Source organism: Rhinopithecus bieti, unplaced genomic scaffold, assembly GCF_001698545.2.
Source record: "Rhinopithecus bieti isolate Rb0 unplaced genomic scaffold, ASM169854v2 scaffold_6506, whole genome shotgun sequence".
NCBI classification, from domain to species: Eukaryota; Metazoa; Chordata; class Mammalia; order Primates; family Cercopithecidae; genus Rhinopithecus; species Rhinopithecus bieti.
In genome coordinates this window covers 188516-212915 of record NW_016805137.1, presented here as the reverse complement: position 1 = coordinate 212915, position 24400 = coordinate 188516, and the positions used below count along the sequence as shown (strand labels likewise).

The window sequence follows — 24400 nt, the reverse complement described above, 5'->3', positions numbered from 1 at the left end:
CTCAAAAAAAAAGAAAGAAAACAAAAGAAAAGAAAAATAGGTATCCTTGCACCACATGGCCCCTGAATGCAAAGACAGCTCCTTACCCCAGTGCTCAAGCAGCCTCTTCCAGCTGTGCTGAGACAGAATGTCAGTCTCTCAAGCTGGGCGCGGTGGCTCACGCCTGTAATCCCAGCACTTTGGGAGGCTGAGGCAGGTGGAACAAGAGGTCAGGAGTTCGAGACGAGCCTGGCCAATATGGTGAAACCCCATCTCTACTAAAAATACAAAAATTAGCAGGGCGTGGTGGCACATGCCTGTAGTCCCAGCTACTCTGGAGGCTGAGGCAGAAGAATCCCTTGAACCCGGGAGCGGAGTTTGCAGTGAGCTGAGATCATGCTCCTCCACCCCAGCCTGGGTGACAGAGAGAGATTCCATCTCAAAAATAAAAAAAAAAGTCAGTCTCCCATGGAGAACCTTCCAAGGGCCGACTCTTCCCCCTTCTCCTCCACTCCTTCCCTTCCCTTTCCTGAATCGTTCAGTCCTAAAGCTATTAGGTGGGACAGAGCAAGGTAGATGCCTGTAACGTGGAGAAGGGAGGGCAGATGACTCACAGAGAGCATCCAAGCCCAGACAGAACGAGGAGGGTGTCCAGAGTATATGCGCTGGCACCTGACGTGGCATGTCGGAGCCCAGGCTGATGAGGAAAGTGACCCCGCGGTGGACTGGACAGCATGTGTCTCCTTTTGCCCATTCCCGTTTCTCCTTCAGTGCACTGCTCTTCCTGGAGTAAGGAACGAATATGGAGAAGCATGAGGCAATGAGCCGGCTTTTAGAGCAGCCAAGGCTTGGTCCATGGCAGAGTCATTCAGCACAACATGCTGTGAAAACACCGCCAGGCTTGAGGCCAACCAAGCAGCCTCCACGCAGGGGGACTGGACAATCAGCTGCCTCTCTGCCCGTTTCCTCATCTGTAAAGAGGGAACGTCAAGCCCTTGGCACAGCATCCGGCCCACAGTCAGTGTTTGGTGGACATGAGCTGCCTTCATGGCAGCTGTCTTCAGGCCTCACAGGGTAGCTTTGAACAGGCAAAGCCAGAGGAGCTGGGGATGTCTCCTCTGTTGCTGTCTCCACGGTGGGAAATGGGCAGCTTGAAAACCTGATAGGAGCAACTTGGCTCTATCTATCAGAATGTGAAACATGCCAGCCCCTTAGCCCAGCTGTCACGCCCCTTGGACCCTGCTCTGCACTGACACCGGAACAAAGGCACAAGCACTTTCACAAGATGTTCACCGAGGCACCGACGGTGATAGGAAAACACTGGAAGTTAGTGATGTGATTACCAACAGGGGACTGGCTAAATAGACCCCACTCAAAAGACTGAGGCCCAGCATGAACCATGCCCACATGAGAATAGTGAAGAAAGTCAACAGCAGAATTCTATTTGTGGGATGATATCATTTGTATGAAAATGTAAAGTGACTATACAGAAAACAGTGTGCATTCCATCGATAAATAGGTATACAAAAAATACAGCCACATATATGTCTGAGTGTATGTACAAAATGAACATCTTTTTTTTTTTTCTTTTTTTTTTTTTATTATACTTTAAGTTCTAGGGTACATGTGCACAATGTGCAGGTTTGTTACATATGTATACTTGTGCCATGTTGGTGTGCTGCACCCATCAACTCGTCAGCACCCATCAATTCGTCATTTGTATCAGGTATAACTCCCAATGCAATCCCTCCCCCCTCCCAAAAAATGAACATCTCTATGCAGGGGGAAAAGTCCGGGAGGATAGACAGAAAGGCATGTCTGCAGAGTGGGGTGAGGAGAAACAGGAATGTTTACACTTCAAGAGTGCTATACCCTTTGAATTGCTAGTAAAGAATGCAGGTCAGGCCGGGCGCGGGGCTTACACCTGTAATCCCAGCACTTTGGGAGGCCGAGGTGAGCAGATCATGAGGTCAGGAGATCGAGACCATCCTGGCCAACATGGTGAAACCTCATCTCTACTAAAAATACAAAAATCAGCTGGGTGTGGTGGTGCACGCCTCTAGTCCCAAATACTCGGGAGGCTGAGGCAGGAGAATCACTTGAACCCAGGAGGCAGAGATTGTAGTGAGCCAAGATTGTGCCACTGAACTCCAGCCTGGCGACAGAGTGAGACTCCATCTCAAAAAAAAAAAAAGAATGCAGGTCAATTTTATAATCAAAAACTAACATCAGGATGCTTAGGAGATACAGACTGAAACACTTTAGAGTAAGGCACCAATGACTCAGCAATAATAAATACATAATACATGTGAATATTTTATCCATGTTATAGAGAGAGGGAGGGAGAGAAACGGGAAAAATTTTTTGTGTGTATGTGTGATGGAGTCTCGCTCTTTCGCCCAAGCTGGAGTGCACTGGTGCAATCTTGGCTCACTGCAACCTCCGCCTCCCAGGTTCAAGCGATTATCCTGCCTTGGCCTCCCCAGTAGCTGGGATTAAAAGTGCCTACCGGCCGGGCGCGGTGGCTCAAGCCTGTAATCCCAGCACTTNACTCCAGCCTGGGTGACAGAGAGAGACTCTGTCTAAAAAAAAAAAAAAAGAAGGAAGCCAGACAAAAGAGAGCACATGATTCATGATTCTATTTCCCTAGAATTCTAGAAAATACAAACTATGGAGGAAGGGAGATAGTGAGCCCTAACAAAAGTGCACCAACAGTTTTAGGTGTAGTGGATATATTCATTATCTTGATTGTGTTGATGGTTACATGGATGTCTATGTATGTCAGAATTGTTCAAATTGTACAATTTAAACGGTGTATATTATTATATGTCAATTATATCCCAATTAAGTTGTTAAAAAAGATAATGTCAGAAGGTACCTATTCACTTTAAAAAACATGATCTTTTCTAAAAGATTCAAAATTAAATGTTTTAAGCCAGCAAAATTTATTACTATGTTTAATCCACAATTTTATTTAGAAAAATTTAGTTAATACCAATATATTTTTTTTACAGATGGAATCTTGCTCTGTCACTCAGGCTGGAGTGCAGTGGCATCATCTTGGCTCACTGCAACCTCTGCCTCCTGGGTTCAAATGATTATCCTGCCTTGGCCTCCCGAGTAGCTGGGACTATAGGTACATGCCGCCATGCCTGGCAAATTTTTTGTATTTTTGGTAGAAACGGGGTTTCACCATGGTGGCCTGGCTGGTCTCCAACTCCTGGCCTCAGGTAATCCGCCCACCTCGGCCTCCCAAAGTGCTGGGATTACAGGCATAAGCCACCATACCCCACCCTTAGGTCTAAAATGTTTTAAAAATAAAGTTTAAAGCATTAAATAAATAAAAATAAAGATCAAATGAAAGACAGTCAGATTCCTCGGAAGCCCGCTGTAGATGCAGGCAGCAGAGGCCTGGAAGGACCTGCAGCGTCTGGACAGGGCCCGTGGCAAACCAGAAGGGGCTAGCGTTGAAACCCAGGTTCTAAATGGCTTCATTTTTTGCATGACTTTTTCCCCCTCATATTCAATGTGCTCGCAAGACTGTCGGATCCTAGGGTTTGAATCCACAAAGAATCACAAACGCAGTTTATAGTTTGACCAAGGGACCGAAGAAAGCCTGCGGTTGATCCTGGTGAACCCCAATTGGCATTTATGGTGCAGCTATGCCATGGCTGGGGGACATGGCTCAAGACAGAGTCCCTCTTCTCTCACGATCCAGCCACAAAGGCTTGCCTGAGTCCTTGGGAAGGTTCCAGATGAGGCTTCCCAACAGACGCTGTCCTCACCTCCGATGATCTGCTCCAATGGCATCTGTGACTCTGCCAAAGCCCTGCTCTCTGGAAAAAGAGCAAACAAAGCAATTTCAGCAAACAGTGGAGGACAGGCCCTGCTCTTACAGGAAGCCCATGTTCACCCAGAAACACATCATCCTGGCCCAGGCACCTCTGGTTTCCTCTACACTCTTCACCCAGGGATACAGGGATAGTTCTACCCAGGTAGGAACAGAGCGGGAAGGAAATTGCTTTTAAGTATTGACAGCTCCCAACATTGAACCAGTGTTGCTTAATTAACGGGAATGCTGACGGGATTCCTCAGGCTCCTCTCCCTCGAGCAAATGGACAACTCCGCCATACAAACACCGTTGCCTTGGAGGTTAATCCTCAGTTCTCCTTGTCACTGTCCTTCATCAAAAGAGTAACCCAGTTTCTCTCTCCTTTCAGAGTGTACCCCTCAACTCCTTTTTGAATGAGTAACAAACAGATCAACAGTATCTCCTTGACTTGAGTGATGCTGAATTAACCTCTGCCTAACTTCTGTTTCAAGCCACACATGACCTCACTCACTTCAGAAGGGCCTCCAGCTCCCGCTTAACTCTGCCCACGACAGGTGGCCCCCAGAAGGTGAGGGCCGTGTACAACTGCACCAGGGAGGCCCCTGCCCGGATCTTCTCCAGCGCGTCCTGCCCGCTGCTCACGCCACCAACCCCAATTATGGGAACTCGGCCTACAGAGAAGCACATGGTGACACCGTAAAGAAGGATGTGGCTTCTGCCCCAGAGTCCCCCACAATCAAGGCAGATGAGGGAATGATGATTCTCATCAGGACCCAGGAGCCCAAGCCACAGGCAGATCTGAAGACACAGATGCCAGAAGCCTTGCCTTGGGTGAGTGCATACATCTCCCGAATGGTTTGAGTTGATAAATCCCGAAGAGGCTTCCCACTCAGCCCTCCCGTTTCACAGCGCAGGGCACCCTGGAGACCAGCAGGGCGACTCACGGTGGTGTTCGTAACAATCAGCCCATCGATGCCCAGCTGCAGTGTGAGATGGAGAAAAAGCCATGAGTCATGGCACCGAAGGGCGCAGAGGCGCTTCTTTGGGGGTCAAAGGCAGCAGCCAGGCCAGGTACCCACACCTACAGCCCCCAAAGCAAGAGCTACACCAGACCTTACTACTCATCTTTTCCTCAACAAGTTTTAGAATGAGCCATAACGTGACAACAGCAGCCATCACACACTGACCACCCACAACATTCCCCTAGGACAGGGTCCAGTCCTTAAAACAACCCAATTATAGTGTCTTGTCTGAGGCCCTTGGGTAGTAAGTGGTGGAACCAGGATTTGAACCCATGACGGCCAGGCTCAGGCTATTTCAACTACTCTCCTATGCCACAGAGACCCGCTGTCCAGACAGGCTGGAGAGAGGAGTGAGGGAAAGAATTTTGAGTCCCAGTCAAGACCGGCCAAGGACCCAAGCTCAAGCCTTAACCTTGCTGGATGCAGATGAGGAGAGACAGGAAGAGGCATGAGAAAAACTCCTTCAAGCATTTATTCCAACATTCGCTTTTGACCACAGGGTGAGTTACACCATGACAGACACCAAACCAGCCTTCAATACCAAGGAGAGGAAATCACAAAGGCCGCCATTCTGGGCTAACCCAGCTGGCCAAACGACCTCTGCAGACCATGGGAGGCACACCCTGGGCCCGGGCCCTGACTCAAACCTCTTTGACCACACTGGCAATGTCCTCCTTGTCCTGGGCGGTGAGGTCAGGAGCGATCTTCACCAGCACTGCCGGCCTGTGCACTCCCTGCAAGCCGTCCCTCTCCTGCAGCACCTAGGGCGACACATGGCCAGAGCTGGGAACCCTGCAGACCGCAGCCCCGCAGTGCAGCTGTGACCTACACTGCAGGTCAGTCGGTTTCCACAAAAGCAATCAGACTAAAGCAGGAATAATTTCTCCTTTTCAGGAAAGCCAGCCTCAGACATGTGAGGAGCACCATACAGATGGATCCGATTCCATTCTTTTAGGCCAAGGGATCCCCATGGACATTGGCTAATAGCTTAAGGGTGTTTTAGACTTTTCTTTCTTTTTTTTTTTTGAGACAAGGTTGCACTCTGTCACCCACACTGGAGTGTAGTAGCATGATCATGGCTCACTGTAGCCTGCACCTCCCTGGGCTCAAGCAATCCTTCCACTTCAGCCTCCAGAGTACCTGGGACTACAGGTGTGCACTGCCATACCCAGCTAATTTCTGTATTTCTTGTAAGATGAGGTTTTGCTAAGTTGCCCAGGCTGGTCACAAACTCCTGAGCTCAAGTGATCTGCCTGCCTCGGCCTCCAAGTAGCTGGGGCTACAGGCTTGAGCCACTGTGCCTGGCTAATTTTTAAATTATTTGTAGAGACAGGGTCTTGCTCTTTTGCCCAGGCTGGTCTCAGACTCCTGGGCTATAAGTGATCCACCTGCCTCGGCCTCTCATAGTGCTGGGATTGTAGGCATGAGCCACCATGCCCAGCCTTTTTTAGACTTTTATTCCTAAAAGATAACCAGGAAATATTACCACAAGTGCTGGGTGAAGTCCTTCAGTTCACTCAGAGCTCTGGGTGCTAGGGTCAGAGTGACAAATAGGAGAGACGCAGTCTCTGCTCTTACAGACCTCGTGGTTTACAGCAGCAGGGACAGATGATTTGTCACTGTCACGTATAATCAGTGTCATGACAGGGGATCAGAGGGGACCCTGGGAAGGCATAGCCAGGGGTCCTACTGGTCCAGGTGCTAAGGGCAGCTTCTGAGGGTGATACTGAAGCTTCGCCCTGGAGAATGAAGGGGAGCGGGTGGGGCAGGCTGGCGGGACGGGGCCTGGAGAAGGGGTGCAGTTGCCCACCTTGGTCAGCAGGCGGCGCAGCTCGGCCTTTCCCTGAAGGCTCCGCAGCCCGGCCGTGTTGGGGCTGGACACGTTGACCACCAGGTAGTCGGCCAGCGGGCCCAGCACGCGCACCCCTTCTGCGTAGTCCTCCGCGGCATCCGCTGAGGTCTTGTTCTTCCCCAAGTTGACCCCCAGCGGCAGTCCATCTGCAAACGTCGCTGGTCAGGCCTGCAGCCCGTACACCATTTCCTGGGCCACCTTCTGAGGCTGTCCTTGACCAAACCACCGTGGACAGTCGCGCAGGTCTTCCCTCCAAACCTGACCTGCCCAACACCGGCTGACAGGTGCTCAACTGTGGCCTGGGCCTGCCTGCTGACCAAAACCACTCGCCAGCTTTGTCTAGCAAAGTCTGGGCAGCTACAAGGATGTTTTGCTGCATTTTGCCCTTTTTTTTTTTTAATGTTTCATGGAAAATGGACAAATTAGTGCAAATACTTGTGGGGCAAAAGATGGGCCTCATAAATTGAATAAAACTGAGGACAGAACTCAGTAGGCACGTCAGGCCAGCAACGCTCACCTCAAGGGATGCTTGTTGGCCTTGGCTCAGTTGACTGGATGTACAGTTGCGAAGAAAAAACAAAATGAAAGAATATGTATAAAATTCTGAAAAACAGGCCAGGTGCAGTGACTCACACCTATAATCCCAGCACTTTGGGTGGCCAAGGGTGGAGGATTGCTTGAGCCCAGGAATTCAAGACCAGTCTGGGCAACATGGTGAAACCCCATCTCTACAATTAAAAAACTCAGCCAGGCATGGTGGTGCACACCTGTAGTCCCAGCTACTTGTGAGGCTGAAGTAGGATTGAGGCTCCAGTGAACCGTGATCGCGCCACTGCACTCCAGCCTGAGCAGCAGAGCAAGACTCTGTCTCAAAAAAAAAAATTATATATGTGTGTGTGTGTATATATATATACATATATATGCATATATACGTATATATATGCATATATACGTATATATGTATATATATGCATATATATGCATGATATATGTATATATGCATATATGTGTATATATATGTATATATGTGTATATATATGTATATATGTGTATATATATGTATATATGTGTGTATATATATATGTATATATGTGTGTATATATATATATATACTGGAATTTCTTTTTCTTTTTATTTTTTTTTTAGACGGAGTCTCACTGTTGCCCAGCCTGGAATGTGGTGGCACAATCTTGGCTCACTGCAACCTCTGCCCCCTGAATTCAAGCAATTCTCCTGTCACAGCCTCCTGAGTAGCTGGGATTACAGGTATACGCCACCACACCCTGCTAATTTTGTATTTTTTAGCTGTGACCACTAAGTGCATCCTGAGAGCAAGTGAGGCAGAGGCCACAAAGAACACCCGCATTGCCGGAGGCACCTTCAAAAATGCATGTTGTGGCCGGGTGCGGTGGCTCATGCCTGTAATCCCAGCACTTTGGGAGGCCGAGGCGAGTGGATCACGAGGTCAGGAGATCGAGATCATCCTGGCTAACACGGTGAAACCCCATTTCTACTAAATATACAAAAAATTAGCTGGGCGTGATGGCGGGCGCCTGTAGTCCCAGCTACTTGGGAGGCTGAGGCAGGAGAATGGCATGAACCTGAGAAGTGGAGCTTGCAGTGAGCTGAGATCATGCCACCGCACTCCAGCCTGGGAGAGAGAGCGAGACTCCGTCTAAAAAAAAAAAAAAAAAAAAAAGCACATTGTTTTGGTTTTCAGAGAAATGGGATCTCACCATGTTGCCCAGGCTGGTCTTAAACTCCTGAGCTCAAGCAATCCTCCCACCTTGGGCACCCAAAGTATTGAGATTGCAGGTGTGAACTGTGTCGAGCCAAAAATGAGCAGTTTCCAAAACAACTCATGAAGAATATTTTCCCAAATGCTAATATTAGTTATCCTTGAGTAGGGAGGAGTATCTGTTTCTTGAACTTTCTTTCTTTACGCTTCTCTGTATTTACTGTCTTCTGTAATTAATGAACATTATTTACACAATAGACGATTAAAAAGGGAGGACAGAGTGGGCCACAGGAAGATGACGTTCAAGTCCTGCTCCCGCCCTCCCTGCCTGTGTGATCACAGCCCAGCCACTTCGCTTCACTTGCTTTCAGGCCTCCCTAGTTACGGTAACAGGTTACATAACGAGGCAGAGGCAAAGGGAGTATTTGCTAAATTGTGAAATCCAGTTAAACTCTTGGAGGCTGTGTAGAACCAGGAAAATCCCTCTAGGAGAGGTGCCCTGAGGTCCTCAGTGGTTTCTGCTATTGCTCAATCATGTTTATTTCACTAGAAATGTTCCCAGTGTTTCTCCCACATTTCCTCCTAATAAATAAGAAAGGCCCTCTGACACAACCCCACTTTACCTTCTGTGAGCTTGGCCTGCTTCTGCTGTCTGGCCCGTAACCTGTGTTCCACCACTGAAAGCCCGTGACTGTTAAATCCATACCTGCAGAGCCACAAGCAGATGCGAGGGGCAGAGTGAGAGGCACCATAGCCACTTCTGTACACTTAGGACTTTTTAAAACAAAAGAAAAAAAAAAAATCACAGTTCTTACACTTCCAGGGTCTAAAGAGTCCTGGGGCTCCTAGAGAACTTGCCAGAACACCATCCAATACCCAGGGGAAAGATTAAAATTTGCAAATGCTCAGCCAACTAGCATTGGAAACAGCCCAGATGCAGCAGCAGCTGCCCCAGACCTGCTGGATCCCCACTCCTTACCCAGCCACTCTGAGAACTGCACGCTCACTTGCCACCTGCGTGGGCTCCCAAACAGCCTCCTGAAGCCCCTGCAGCCACTCCATCTCCCTATGCTTTCTGCCTGTGAAAATCACCTCTCTTCCTAGCTCAGAGCAAATGCTCCCTCTCCTCCTGCACAAAGCTCCCAGCTGCAAAGAATCCCTCATCCCCCTAGCCTTCATACAGAGCTTTGGACCTACCTTTCTCCTGGCTCGGGATAGACACATACATATGTGCTTAAGGTCCCGTACTAGGTTACAATCTTCTTGAGGGCAAGCAACATCTCACACCTCTCTCATCCCTCTATCACTGTCACTAGACACTCCCCAAAGGCAGGGACCTCATCCCTCTTTCATCCCTGTATCCCCAGCCCCACTGTGGGTGTTAACTTAGTGGCCAGTCCCCTTCCTCTTCCTCCTTGCCAGTGAAACCCACCTGACCTGATACAGGGTAAAAATGCTAACGACTCCTTTCCCAGCCTTGCTGGCAAGTGAAGCAAAAGTGTGTGCCCAGGTGTAGACACTGAGACACAAGTGAGGCCTACTGGGAGCCTCTGAGAACATCCCTGCCCTTTTTCCTTTCTGCTCTTGAGCATCCGTGTAAGAACATAATACTCGCAGCCGAGGCCCAAAGAAGTTGGACCAGAGTCTCAACACTGCCCTGGTGCTCAACCAACCCTGGACCTGCCCATTGCACCTGTTATGAGAAGAAAATAGTATCAAATGTGCCTGTTGTTTAAGCCACTTCGTTAGAGCCAATAGCATCTATAATAACAGACACACTGGCACACATATCTGATGACTTAATAACTTAACCCATTCATTCAGCAAGTATTTACAGCACACTCACCACATGCCACACAGCCAGGAGGCCACACACACAGTGCTCACAGCACAATCTCACACCCCTGCTCACCTACAGGATTCAACAAGTACCATCATCCCAGCACCTGCAGTTATCTGTAGCAGCTGAATGATAAGCAAATATATTTTGCCTGGCCAATTCTGAAGATATTGATCCCCACCTGCAATGCAGCAGAAAGATCAATAACTTGATCTCTAATGCTGGAGACTTTCCCTGAAACAAGCACAAGAAAGCAGGAAGCGCGGCCAAGTAAATGTCCTACAGGTCCATCTCCCAGGAGGCCGCCAGTGACCCCAAAGACGCCCACTGAAATCTCCCCAAAGAGGCTCTTCAAAATCCTCTTACCAAAAAGCAGGCACTTCTTCACCTTTTGGGTTTGCTGCAGTAAAAATTACCCAGGGATGACAAAGGGAAGGGCTTTATACAGTCTAGAAGGATTTCTCTTACTAAGAGCAGCTGTGCATGTTGAATATTACATTCTCCTGTTTGCTAAAGGCTGGGGCTGTGCTGGCCAAAACACATCTGCTGGCCACATGTGGCTACTGGCTGCTGGGAATGCAGTTGGTCCAAAGGGAGAGGTGCTGGAAGTAAAATGCACACTGGCTCTTAAAGACTTGGTACAGGCAAAAGAAGGTAAAAACAGCGAATTAATACTTTTTATGGTGTTTTAAACACATGTTTTTTTAAATACTTGTAACATATTAAATATAACTAAATTATAATTTTAAGTAAGTATCAATTTCACTCATTCTGTTTACTGTGTTAGTGTGGTCACTAGAGCACTTTAAATTACACATGGGCTCACATTACATTTCTCTTGGACAGTGTCGAGTAAGAGTACTGGAGAAACAGCATGGACAGAGCACAAACTCTTAAGTCCAGTAAGCCCAGGCCATGCCCAAGCTCTCCTGCTTATTATCTCCGTGACCAAAGCAGAGTTATTTGGCTCTACGAGCCTCCGTCTACACAACTGTTAAATGGATGTAACAAAGCCTGCTTTTCAAGATAGATGCCTGGGGCACACAGTAGATGCTGAACGGGGTTCCTGAACATTCCAAATGACAGAAGAATGTCCACATTGTATGAGAGAAAAAAAACAGAGGCAGATCTTACATCTCTGAAAGCCCAGTTGGAAAGAGGGCATCCCCCATTAACTCTGGGCCGCTCACCTACCTGTTAATGACAGCTTGGTCCTCGGGAAGACGGAAGACTCTGGGTCTGGGGTTTCCTTCCTGAGGTTTTGGAGTCACACTTCCTATCTCAACAAAACCAAAGCCCATCTTATAAAGTCCGTCCACGGCTTCCCCATGCTTGTCAAATCCTGCAGCAATTCCTACTGGATTTCGGAATTTATGGCCCAGAACTCTCACTTCCTGGGAAGAGGAAGACAAAGTCAGAGGCACGCAAGGCTATCCTGGTGTTTCTCAAAGCATGGTTCCTGGCACAGCTACACCAGAATGACCCGGAAAGCTTGTGAAACCTCAGATCCCAGGGCCCACCCCCAAGGTCAAAATCTTTGGGGGAGGAATGGAGCCCTGGGGAACCTATTTTTAACAGTGCTGGCTCTCCAGGGACTGTGACGCCTACTCGAGTTTGAAAACCACGGGGCTTTATTATTAGCAAGCCTGGGGGAGAAATGGTGTTTCCACCGTGGGTTGAACAGGAGACAAGCGCTGTCTTTTCCAATTGTGGTTAAGGTTCATACCTTCTTATTAACTAGCCTTGGTGGGAGAGAGGAGCTCGCTGGTGTCAGGCCCTAGATAGTGCTTCCCTGAAACCAAGGCATGGTAAGCAGCAAAACCCTTTAATCAGCTTAATAAGCATCAGCTCCAGCTGTGTCCCTCCTCATCCAGGCTGGTAAGAAGCCCCAGCCACGACCCCCAGCCTCCCACAGGGAACCAGAGGAAGGAAGGTGTTCAGCTGGGCAGAACTGACTAATGGACTCCAGCGACCTTTCAGGAGACTAGCAAAGGCCTCCCAGGGTGAACACCATGGGATCCTGGAAGCAGGGGTTAAGAGAGATGCTCCAAGAAAGAAGAACAACAAATGAAGGCGAGAATGTTCGCAGCACCTCAGGAGACTGGGAGGCAAGATGTGTGTGGCTGGACTAGGGGTCTTCCTCCAGGACTGCGATTCTCAGCTCCAGCTGTACCACAAAAGCCCCTGGCAGCTTTCAGGCCCCACTCTCAGATGGGGCGGTGAAACTGGTCTGGCACCAGGCCAGGGCATCTGGATACTCCAAATGCAGCCCCGGGGGATTCGAATATGCCTGACGTAGGTGGAGGGTGGAGAGCTAAACCAGGAAAGCTGTGAAATCATCAAGAGTCCTGGCTACCAGTTAAAAAGTTTGAGTCACATTCTAAATGAGCTGCTGCAAGTGTGGGCACAGGCAGCAGTGTTTAGGACAACACCTCTGAGGTCAGGTTTGCCTGTCTCTGTCATCTGTGTTTTCACAGACACAGCCTGCGCCCTCAGGCACACCACACTTCCTTCTAAATTCTCCTCATCTCTGCATCCCACTCATTATTCACTCCCATTCACTCCAGGGCTCTCAAACTAGCAGTCTGGGGTGAGGACGGTTTAACGGAGTGCACTGTCTGAGCCTACAGTGCCTGTTAGTGTGTGAGCATGGCAAGTCAGGGGAAATGACACATCTGCTCAACACCATACAATCAGAGAGTGAAAAGGACTCTAAGGTCGGAAGGGGAAATGTGGTGAAGGCCCCTTTCATTTGTAACAGTGACCCCTCCTCACCAGAGTTCTGAGGGCTTCTTGTTTGCGTTTTCACACTCAAATCATTCTGATGTCCTCCCATTAGGGAAGAAGCCTCTCAAAAGGAAACTGCCGAGACTTCCATGAGGAAGCAGCTTCTATGAGGATGGGGATTCTTCTATTGGGTTTACTGCACTAAGCCCAGAAGGTTGCATGAAACAGAGGCCCTTAGCCTTCTGCTGACACTGGCCTCTACAGTTAGAGGCTATATCTACACTTCTGCCTACACACCCTTTTCCAGCCCTAAAGGCTTTCCTGGGACTCTAGGCCAAAGATTTCAAGCATGTGGAGAGGGCCCGTGTGCTAAACATGCGGCTGAGTGAGGCTGGGACCCAACGCTCCTGCCTCGCATGGTGCGCAATGACTGGCAGTTTCCCCATTTAGCCGAGGGGAAGACTGAGCTACCTGCAACCTCAGCAAGGCAGGACAGCGGCCAAGGGGCGGGAAGCCAGTTGTCAGACTCCATGGGTTTACATCCTGGTCCTGCTACCCCCTAGCTGTGTGACTGGAGTTCCTTTTTGTATTCCTTACTCTGTTTCTTGGTTTCCTGATCCATGGCTGGGGATGGTAACAGGATCCAGCTCATGCAGTAGCTGGGAGGATCAAACAAGAATATCGCCTAACACAATCCCATATATGTAATAGATCATCATCATTGCTAATTACATGACACAAAAAAATAATGCTCAGACTGAATTCCAAATCCCCACTGCTCACTTGGGGTTCTGGTGTTCAAAAAGATCAGTCCTAGCTGAGTTTAGGGGACTTCAGCCTTCGCCTTTGTATTTAATGCACAGGGTATCCAGGAACACCTACCAGCATGTCAGAGTCTTGAAATCTGGCCCGTGGAAGGAGCCCCAGGGAGGTGAAGCGAACGGCCAGTCTGTGGGCTGACTCCGGATCCAGCAGCCCCTGCAGAGCTGGCATCAGGTGTTCAGCATAGAAACGCTCATCTCCCGTGGCCATCAGGTAGGAGGCGAAGAGAAGTCCTCCACCCCCCAGGATGACCACAGCATCCTGGGCCCGCTTCTGCAAAAAAAGAGCCTATTAGGGGGGCCCTCCGGGCCAGGCTGCAGCACCCTCCCTGAGCCCTTCACACCCAGGCACGCAGAGGACATAACGACAGGTCACATGAAACAGACGCCCTTAGCCTTCTGCTAACACTGGCCTCTACAGTCAGAGGCTGTATTGACACTTCTGCCTACACCTCTTCAGGCCCTAAAGGCTTTCCTGGGACTCCAGGCCAGAAATTTCAAGAGGGACCATCCTGTCCCCTAGGGGGATTGTGGTGGATACTGCTGCTGGTTACAGTTAGAGGGTAATGCTAATAGATGTGGTGGGCAGGAATCCGTAAAGTCAGACATCCTTCTCGTCTTGAGACTATCTGACATGAACTGTCCCATTTCCTGTGTGACTTTTGAACATCCTACTGACATTCGTGTGGGTAAAAAATCGTATGTTCATATTATCTGAGCCAAACTATATTTTACCATATAAACTGTCTTTCTTGACCTCCTGGTCTCAAGCGATCCTCCCACCTCAGCCTCCCCAAATAACTGGGACCACAGGTACATGCCACCAAGCCCAGCCAATTTTTTGAAGAGATGGAGTCTCGCTATGTTGCCCAGGCTGGTCTAGAACTCTTGGGCTCAAGTAGTACTCCTGCCTTGGCCTCCCAAAGTGCTGGGATTACAGCATGAGCCACAGTGCCCAGCCATCACATGGTTTTCACATACAGTACAAGTATCTTGTAAATTGAGGGACAACTATACAGTGTCATACAGAACATTCCCAAGAATTGTTCATTTCAGAAAATCTCATCGGGAATGGTACAGTGCTTTGCTGGGGTGTTTGATAATATAACACACCTGTGCACTTGCATTTCTTTTTTTTTTTTTTTTCGAGACGGAGTCTCGCTCTGTCACCCAGGCTGGAGTGCAGTGGCCGGATCTCAGCTCACTGCAAGCTCCGCCTCCTGGGTTTATGCCATTCTCCTGCCTCAGCCTCCCGAGTAGCTGGGACTTCAGGCGCCCGCCACCTCGCCCGGCTAGATTTTGTATTTTTTAGTAGAGACGGGGTTTCACCGTGTTAGCCAGGATGGTCTTGATCTCCTGACCTCGTGATCCGCCCGTCTCGGCCTCCCAAAGTGCTGGGATTACAGGCTTGAGCCACCGTGCCAGGCCGCACTTGCATTTCTAAGTAGAGGCTTAAACACAACTATCTCACTAGGGGAGTCAGCAATATTTACATACTGAAATACATGTAATTTTATTAATATAAACTACTTGTAAATTTTCTCCTTTATATTCCACTTAGGGTATTAATTATGCTGGCTTTTAAAAATTGCACACAGCTAGACTCATGCTTAGTGACTCATGCTTGTAATCCCAGCACTTTGGGAGGCTGAAATGGGAGAACTGCTTGAGTTCAGGAGTTTGAGACCAGCCTGGGCAACATAGTGAGACCCCATCTCTACAAAATATAAAAAATTAGCCAGGCATGGTGATGCACCTGTGGTCTCAGCTACTTGGGAGGTAGAAGTGGGTGGATCCCTTGAGACCAGGAGGTCCAAGCTGCAGCGAGCCGGCATCGCGCCACTGCACTCCACCTGCGCGACGGTGTGAAGACTCTCTCAAAAATATATACATACAAAGATATTATACATATATTCCATTTCAGGGGGTGTAAAATATAAAACAGAAGCTTCAGATCTTATTGGATCAAAAGTGGTGCACAATGCTTTTCTCTAATTATCACTGCCAGATGCTAAGTTATTCATTCATTAGTTCAGTCATTCATCAAATACTGATTGAGCAAAGATGGCAAAACAGATCTTGCCCCTACCCTCATGGAGAGTGTGATCTTATGAAGCGACAGACGGAAATCAATGATCATGCAAATATGTAGTCATGGCAACTGTGATGAAGGATAAAAAGTATAAGGTAATGAAAGTATTCAACCTAATCTTAGAGGTAAGGAAAGGCTTCCTTAAGGAAATGACTTAAAGCTGATACTCAAGGGATAAACGAGTTGTTGGGAGTCTCTCTGAACCTATTCTGGTTCAATTATTTTAAAAAAGTTAACCAGAAGGCAGTAGGGAGAGGAAAAAGTGTAAAGGCTCTCTCAGTAGCAGAAGAGAATGAGAAAGGGAGAAAGTTTGGAACAGAGGAGTGAGGGAAAGTAAGGCTTAAGACGAAACAAGAGAAAAGAGCAGGAGTTTGGCCAAAATCAAGATGTGGGTTTCATTCCCTAAGCCAGGAAATGACATGATCAGATTTGCTTTTAAAGATCCTTCCAAACTGCTAAAGAGATGTAGATCAAGTATTCATTGGCTAGGTGCGGTAGCCCATGCCTGTAATCCCACCACTTTGGGAGGCTGAGGCGGGAAGATCCCTTGAGGCCAATAGTTCTAGACCAGCCTGGGCAACACAGTGAGATTCCATCTCTCTCCATATATTTATTTTAAAAAGAGACTCAGGCCGAGCGCGGTAGCTCACGCCTGTAATCCCAACACTTTGGGAGGCTCACGAGGTCAGGAGTTCGAAACCAGCCTGACCAAAATGGTGAAATCCCGTCTCTACTAAAAATACCAAAATTAGCCAGGCGTGGTGGCGCGCGCCTGTAATCCCAGCAACGCAGGAGGCTGAGGCAGGAGAATCGCTTGAACCCGGGAGGCGGAGTTTGCAGTGAGCCAAGATCGCTCCACTGCACTCCAGCCTGGGCGACAGACTGAGACTCCGTCTCAAATGAATAAATAAAGAGACTCAAGGTTTTCATTGCCTCCCTTGGAGACCGTACGCCTCCCCGCCCCAACCCCATGCCAATCAACAAATATTTGAACACCTACTACATACGGGGATACAACTAAGAACTTTTCACATAGAGCCCCCCGCCCTAACAAAACTTTACCTAAAAGGACTGGGACCATGTCCTACTCTAGTTTCATTCCCCATTGGATCCTGCACACAACGCTAGGCGGTCATGTGTTCACTAGGCATCCCTGTGCCAGGCTCAAAAACATGGCCCAGGCGCAGACACTCAGATCAGCACCCATCCAGACCTGCAGGCGCTGTCTGCTGCGCCTGACCGAGTCCACGTGCAAATGCACACGCACGAGCATTTACAGGCGCCCCCGGAAACACGCACACGTCCTAGGGGGGCCCACACTCCCGGAGCCGCCTTCGGTCCATGCTTCGCCCGGTCTGACTCTCCGTTCTTGCCCGCCCGGGTCCCCAGTCCCCGGTCCCCGGTCCCCGGTCCCCGATCCACACTGCTCACTCGCGGGACTCACTTTCAGGTGTCTCCACGCCATGCTCCTTCCGTCAATTAGCCCGCCCCTGTCTCCGTTCCATTGGAGAAGATGGCAGCGGCCCCTCCTATCTCCGCCCCTTAGCCGCCAGTCCACCAATCGCCGGGAAGAAGGGTTGAGCGGTCGCCTCCGCGCCGCGGGGAAGGCCCGGCATCACCCACAGGGTCTGGTTGGGTGCGCGTGCGCAGTAGCGGCGGCTACACCTCTTCCGCTCGCCTTGCTCGCGTTCTGCCGCTTGGTCGGCGGCGGTTGGAAGAGAACTTAGTGTGCGGGGTTTGTCTGTGGTACCGCAGCGTCGAATCCGAGAGTCCGCTAGGAGTCGGGGCTCTGTGAGAAAGACAGGTGTTGAGGTCGTGCCACACACCGCTGCCTTTCTGCCGGGGCCGCGTCGTGACTTTTGTGGGCCCCTTCCTGAAGCTGTTTTAGTATAGACGTCAAAACGCTGTGTTTCACACCAGAAATATTTGTACAGTTTTTATCACTTTAAAAAATAAATTTTACCGCTGTGTTGATATAAAGATGAATATGTTAATATATAAAGTTTTTCAACTTAAAAGTTGATTTTTCTTAAGGTTTTTTAAGGAAATTAAAACATTTTCTTGAGGCTCGGTGGCTCACGCCTGTAATCCCAGCACTTTGGGAGGCCGAGGCAGGCGGATCACTTGAGGTCAGGAGTTCGAGACCTGGTCAACACCCAAAACCCCATCTCTACTAAAAAAAATAAAATACAAAAAATTAGCCGGGTGTAGTGGCGGGCGCCTCTAACCCCAGCTACTTGGGAGGCTGAGGCAGGAGAATCGCTTGAACCCAGGAGGTGGAGGTTGCAGTGAGCCGAGATCACACCACTGCACTCCAGCCTGGGCGACAAAGGGAGACTCTGTCTCAAAAACAAACAAAGAAAAACAACAACAACAAAAAAAGTTTTCTTGAGACCCTAAAAGTGTCAGAGGCCCTTCCCTGGCCCTGCGCCTGTTATGCCTCCTGGAGAAAGTGTCCCTGGTTAAACCTCGGCATTCTGGTGCAACAGATGTGGAGGTGTTTTTTTTTATCTGTTTCTAATTAAGACCCTGAGTGTGCAGCCCTGTTGGAGTGTGGTTTACTGCGGTTATTTTTATTTTTATTTATTTATTTATTTATTTATTTTTTTGAGACAGAGTCTTGCTCTGTTGCCCAGGCTGGAGTGCAGTGGTACAATCTCGGCTCACTACAAGCTCCGCCTCCCGGGTTCGCGCCATTCTCCTGCCTCAGTCTCCTGAGTAACTGGGACTACAGGGACCCGCCACCATGCCCAGCTAATTTTTTTGTATTTTTAGTAGAGACAGGGTTTCACCGTGTTAGCCAGGATGGTACTGTGGTGATTTATGATGACCTAATGTTTCACTGTGTAGTCCTCTGAAGCAATCGCGCCCTCACCAAAAATTTTGAAATGTCTTACCTAATGATGTCCTAATTGTTGGAGAATAGCCTTTGTAGACTTAGGTGTCAACAGCATTAATCACATACTTATTGTTTGGAGGCTCTACACCCATCCGTGTCATTTTTGTCCAGTTGCAGTGTTCCCGCCATCAGCTGAAATAGCTGGGTTACTGTAGCAGAAATTAGAGCAAAAGAAAGGTGTATGAAACATCTTGAGTCAAGCCATTTTTGAGCTTCATCAACCGTATGAAGCTATCAAATTGGAACGAATTCACAGACCCATTTACATGCTAGGTGTTTCAGTCTACATGCAATAGAAGTCATTGAAAGCATTTATCGAGGTAAAAGTTATGCTTATCAACCTGTCTTCCCTTTACACTTTAATGGAACAAGTTAATTCAGCATACCTTAGTCAACATAAATGATTACTCGTCTGGGACAAAAGGCTACTTACATGTTGATCCTCAGTTCTGAGCACTCTCTCACCAACTTTTCGATCGTTTAAAACTTTTATTGATAGAGTGCTTGTGTCTTAGATAAAGCATGTATTGAAAGAGTATATACAAGTACTTTACCCTTTATGAAAAGGATTGAAATGAAATTACAGCACTGTGTAAGATACCTGATTTGACTTTCAGAGATTTCATCAACATCAGATTTCATTTAAAAATGCTTGAAATGGTCCCAGCCAGTCCGGAGGCTGCGACTGTGGAAGTGTCACCTGTGGAGAAACTGCAAAGATGCTGTCCGTGTGTGTCACAGAGGCCGTGGCCTGCGACCTCCCTCGGTGGGCGGGACTGGTCTCCAGAAATGCTTTGGGTTCATCTTGCATTGCTGCAAGGAACCTCCATGCCTCTAACACTCATCTTCAGAAGACTGGGACTGCTGAGATGTCCTCTATTCTTGAAGAGCGTATTCTTGGAACTGATACCTCTGTTGACCTTGAAGAAACTGGGCGTGTCTTAACTATTGGTGATGGTATTGTCCGTGTACATGGGCCGAGGAATGTTCAAGCAGAAGAAATGGTAGAGTTTCCTTCAGGCTTAAAGGATATGTCCTTGAACTTGGAACCTGACAATGTTGGTGGTGTAGTGTTTGAAAATAATAAACTAAGGAAAGAAGTATAGTGAAGAGGACAGGAGCCATGGTGAACATTCCAGTCAGTGAGGAGCTATTGGGTCATGTAGCTGATGCTCTTGGTAATGCTACTGATGGAAAGGGTCCAGTGGGTTCCAAGACCCATAGGCGAGTTGGTCTGAAAGCCCCCAGAATCATTCCTCGAACTTCAGCGTAGGAACCAGTGCTGACTGGCATTAAGGCTGTGGATAACTTGGTGCCAATTGGTCGTGGTCAGCATGAGCTGATTATTGGTGGCCAACGGACTGGGAAAACCTCAATTGCTATTGACACTATCATTAACCAAAAACGTTTCAATGTTAGATCTGAAGAAAAGAAGAAGCTGTACTGTATCTATGTTGCTATTGGTTGAAAGAGATCCACTGTTGCTCAGTTGGTGAAGAGACTTACAGATGCAGATGCCATGAAATACACCATTGTGGTGTCAGCGATGGCCTCAGGTGCTGCCTCACTTCAGTACCTGGCTCCTTACTCTGACTGTTCCATGGGAGAGTATTTTAGAGACGATGGCAAATATACTTTGATCATCTATGACGACTTACCCAAACAGGCTGTTGCTTACTGTCAGATGTCTCCGTTGCTCCACCGACCGCCTGGTCGTGAGGCCTGTCCTGGTGATGTGTTCTGCCTACACTCCAGGTTGCTGGAGAGAGCAGCCAAAATGAACAATGCTTTTGGTAGTGGCTCCTTGACTGCTTTGCCAGTCATAGAAACACAGGCTGGTGATGTGTCGGCTTACATTCCAGCGAATGTCATTTCCATCACTGACAGACATATCTTCTTGGAAACAGAATTGTTCTACTAAGATATCCGCTCTGCCATTAACATTGATCTGTGTATGCCTTGTGTTGGATCTGCTGCCCAAACCAGGACTATGAAGCAGGCGGCAGGTACCATGAAGCTGGAATTGGCTCAGTATCATGAGGTTACTGTTTCTAATCAAGACCCTGAGTGTGCAGCCCTGTTGGAGTGTGGTTTACTGCGGTGATTTTTTTTTTTTTTTTTTTTTTTGAGACAGAATCTTGCTCTGTTGCCCAGGCTGGAGTGCAATGGTGCAATCTGGGCTCACTACAAGCTCCACCTCCCAGATTCGTGCCATTCTCCTGCCTCAGCCTCCTGAGTAGCCCAGTTTGGTTCTGACCTCAATGCTCCCACTCAACTTTTGAGTCGTGGTGTGCATCTGAGTTGCTGAAGCAAGGACAGTGTTCTCCCATGGTTACTGAAGAACAAGTGGCTGTTATCTATGTGGGTGTAAAGGGGGTTTCGTGATAAACTGGAGCCCAGCAAGATTACAAAATTTGAGAATGCTTTCTTGTCTCATGTTATCAGCCAGCACTAAGCCCTGCTGGGCACTATCAGGGCTGACGGAAAGATCTCAGAAGACTCAGATGCAAAGCTGACGGAGATTGTAACAAACTTCTTGGCTGGATTTGAAGCTTAAACTCCTGTGGATTCACATCAAATATCAGTTCAGTTTTGTCATTGTTTGTTCTAGTAAATTAGTTTCTTTGTAAAAGGGTTACTCTTATACTCCTTATGTACAAAAATCACGTTAAAAAGTTTCCATAATGGATTAAAAAAAAAAAAAAGAGGAGAGTTCCAGGGACCAGGCGGCCGTCACAGTTGAGCACAGCTGCTCCGTGCTGGAGTCCCTGCACCGCCGCCAGGATCGTGGTGTTCTACTTCACCAGCAGCAGCGTTAATTCATCTGCCTGCACTATTTACATGGGAAAGAATAAATGTGAAATAGAGACAGGGTTTTACCATTTTGGCCAGAATGATCTGGATCTCCTGGCCTTGTGATCCACCTGCCTCAGCCTCCCAAAGTGCTGGGATTACAGGCGTGAGCCACCACGCTTGCCCTTGGGTTTTATATCTCTCCTACTAACCCATAAATCATCATGAAGATCTGATCAAGCATGATTGGCCTCAAGATATCTGGTTTCATGTGGCCAAACTCTCTTTGACTCATGTATACCTTCGGTTGCACAAGGGAGAGAATATAGAAGACATTCCAAAGGAAGTGCTGATGGACTGTGCCCACCTTGTGAAGGCCAATAGCATTCAAGGCTGCAAGATGAACAACATTAATGTGGTATATATGCCGTGGTCTAATCTGAAGAAAACAGCTGACGTGTATGTGGGGCAGGCAGAGAGTATTTCACAGGCAGAAGGATGTAAAAATTGTGACAATGGAGAAGAAAGTAAATGAGATCCTAAACCGATTAGAAAAAAGCAAAGTGGAGCAGTTCCCAGACCTAGCAGCAGAGAAAGAACGCAGAGATTGTGAAGAGAGGAATGAGAAAGAAGCCCAAATTCAGGAAATGAAAAAGAGAAAAAGAAAAAATGAAGAAGAGAGAAATGGATGAACTTAGGAGCTGTTCATCACAAATGAAAGTTGAAAATATGTCTTCGAATCAGGATGGCAGTGATTCAGATGAATTCATGTAAAAGGAGAAAAGGACCTTTGAAAGATGTGAATGTAGAGACAATTGCAGACCTTTTGGTTTCATCTGTGTTCTGAAGTATAAAATACAACCAAAATTCTACCTTCATCCTACCCAGAAATGATTGATTTTGGAGTTTTAAAAAAATTTTACCTTTTTTGCTGACAGAAAAGGATCAGATATGTATAAAATAGTTGAACTTGACTGCATATAACTTAAAGTGAAAATGTTTTGGCTAGCACATGTCTTGGTACCTTGTGAAAGCCAGCTGCCCTTGTTCTTGAGATAGACTTTAAAACAAACTAACTCTGAAAAGTACTTCTGTTGCTGTGGTCTATCCCTGAAAACAGGTGTCTTGAAACACTTTTCATATTCTTAAAATAATCTTCACTTCTGTTAAGAACATGTTGATGGGTAATTATGCGAATGTTTCCCTGTCCCTGATTTCCCGGTGAGAAAAAATGGTGTATGAGTTTTGAAAAAGAGATTTCCAGAAGATTGTTGGCTTCAGTATTCACATTCCATCGTGTCATCTGGGTCTGTTAGTATAGTGACCCTGCGCGCAGCCTGTCCCAGCTTTTACGTCCTTGCTTCCTCTGAGCAGGGGACTCCATCTTAGTATCGCCATATTTAAATAAATCGATGGTGTTCATCAAGGTGGGGCCTGTGGCAGTTGTTGCCTGAGCACCAGGTCACCCAAGTCACCTGTGCAACAACTTCTGGGCTCAGGAGTCATTTCTCAGCACTGAGGGTAAAATAGGAAGGAATGCTCTGTTGATCATTTGGGAGATGTAGGTTACCTCATTGGTGCCTTGGGATGCAGCATGAAGCAGAAGTCCATATTGCAATTATGATTTTAGAAGGAACTAAGCATTTCACCAGCCAGCCAAGTAATTATTTTCTTTACCTTGAAATCATATTTGAGTTGTAACCCCAGAGTTCAGTTTCTCATTGTAAATTCAGTAACTTACTGTATAACATTACTTCTCACTTGAACCTTTCACTATCTGTTGTGATTCTGAGCAGAAGATGTCTTTTGATTGCAGTATGTAAGGCAACCTCTGTAGAAGGAGACAAAACAAGGAGAAAGAGAACAAAGCCTGCAGGACTAGAGGCATACAGATGGACATTTTACTCACACCCACAGCAGCAAGAATGACCTCCTGCAGCATATACTCCACCTGTAATAGCACTTTGGAACTGTGGGCAAAACCAAAAGGCTAGTGTTTCCATTTAAGTATGGGGTTGAACTGGAAAATTCCCTGAGGCATAATTCATTGGACAAATTTTGAAAGGGTATAGAAGATGACTTTAGAAATTAATGGTTTTGTGTATGTGTCTAATGATATTCAGCCTGACGTTCTGCAATTTTAAATGTTATAATAAAGTATTTTTTAATCTGGAAAAAAAGCTTGAAACATATGTGTGGATGTATCGTGTATTTATTTTTGTACGTATATAAAGATGTTTAGAAGTTAAGGCTCTGTGAACTTTGAAAACAAAAGCATCCCGCATCCAGATGATTCCATTGCCACACACTCTTGTAAGGGTGGACTACTCTGCTCAGAAAACTTCCAAATAAACTGCAAACCCTTTTTCTTGGCATTGGAAACACTCCTATTTTCTGGTTACAGTTCCCACTACTATTCCACCAAGTACCCCCCCACACACACACACACACACACACACACACACACACACACACACGTATTTCTTTCTCTTTATCAATACCTTCCACTTTCCCACCTCTGTGTATTTATTCACAGCGACTCCTCTGCCGAGATGTCCATTTCATCTGTCTAAATATTGCCATCTTTATGTGTTCATTCCAAAAGCTGGAAATAATTTCTTCCTTATCTGAACCTTCACAGCAGCACCTAAGCTGTCCCTCTAGGCTGGCACTCTTCACTGCCTATATTAATTACAATTATTATGCCTTTTCTTCCTTAATTGGACTTTTTGAAAGTGAGGATCATACTGTATTTATCTTTCATTTGATTGCTGCAGTGTTTTGGTTTTTTTGGTTTTGGGGCTT

At 47.4% G+C, this 24400-nt stretch overlaps 1 protein-coding gene and 2 pseudogenes across 1 annotated transcript; 2 read left to right on the top strand and 1 right to left on the bottom strand.

Moving 5' to 3' along the window:
• Positions 1–3453: 3453 nt before the first annotated feature.
• DHODH (dihydroorotate dehydrogenase (quinone)) lies at positions 3454–17667 on the bottom strand. The gene is made up of 9 exons (XM_017871304.1): positions 17348–17667; positions 13873–14085; positions 11458–11657; positions 9047–9129; positions 6644–6831; positions 5481–5594; positions 4638–4791; positions 4323–4482; positions 3454–3815 (listed from the first exon to the last, which is right to left on the bottom strand). Exons 1-9 carry the CDS (start codon positions 17366–17368, stop codon positions 3761–3763), a joined length of 1188 nt encoding a protein of 395 aa, XP_017726793.1. The 5' UTR covers positions 17369–17667; the 3' UTR covers positions 3454–3760.
• Positions 17668–19521: 1854 nt separating this feature from the next.
• Positions 19522–21510, top strand: LOC108529168 (ATP synthase subunit alpha, mitochondrial-like; annotated as a pseudogene).
• Positions 21511–21895: 385 nt separating this feature from the next.
• Positions 21896–22498, top strand: LOC108529169 (coiled-coil domain-containing protein 25 pseudogene; annotated as a pseudogene).
• Positions 22499–24400: the final 1902 nt, after the last annotated feature.

What these genes read in the sequence shown, in the direction of transcription:
- DHODH (XM_017871304.1), bottom strand. Translation starts at nt 17,368, where the DNA reads ATGGCGTGGAGACACCTGAAA. An exon ending in TGGCGTGGAGACACCTGAAA is followed by an intron (nt 14,086 to 17,347) that starts GTGAGTCCCGCG and finishes CTTTTTTTGCAG; the next exon opens with AAGCGGGCCCAGGATGCTGT. An exon ending in GCAGGCCAAGCTCACAGAAG is followed by an intron (nt 6,832 to 9,046) that starts GTAAAGTGGGGT and finishes CGACGTTTGCAG; the next exon opens with ATGGACTGCCGCTGGGGGTC.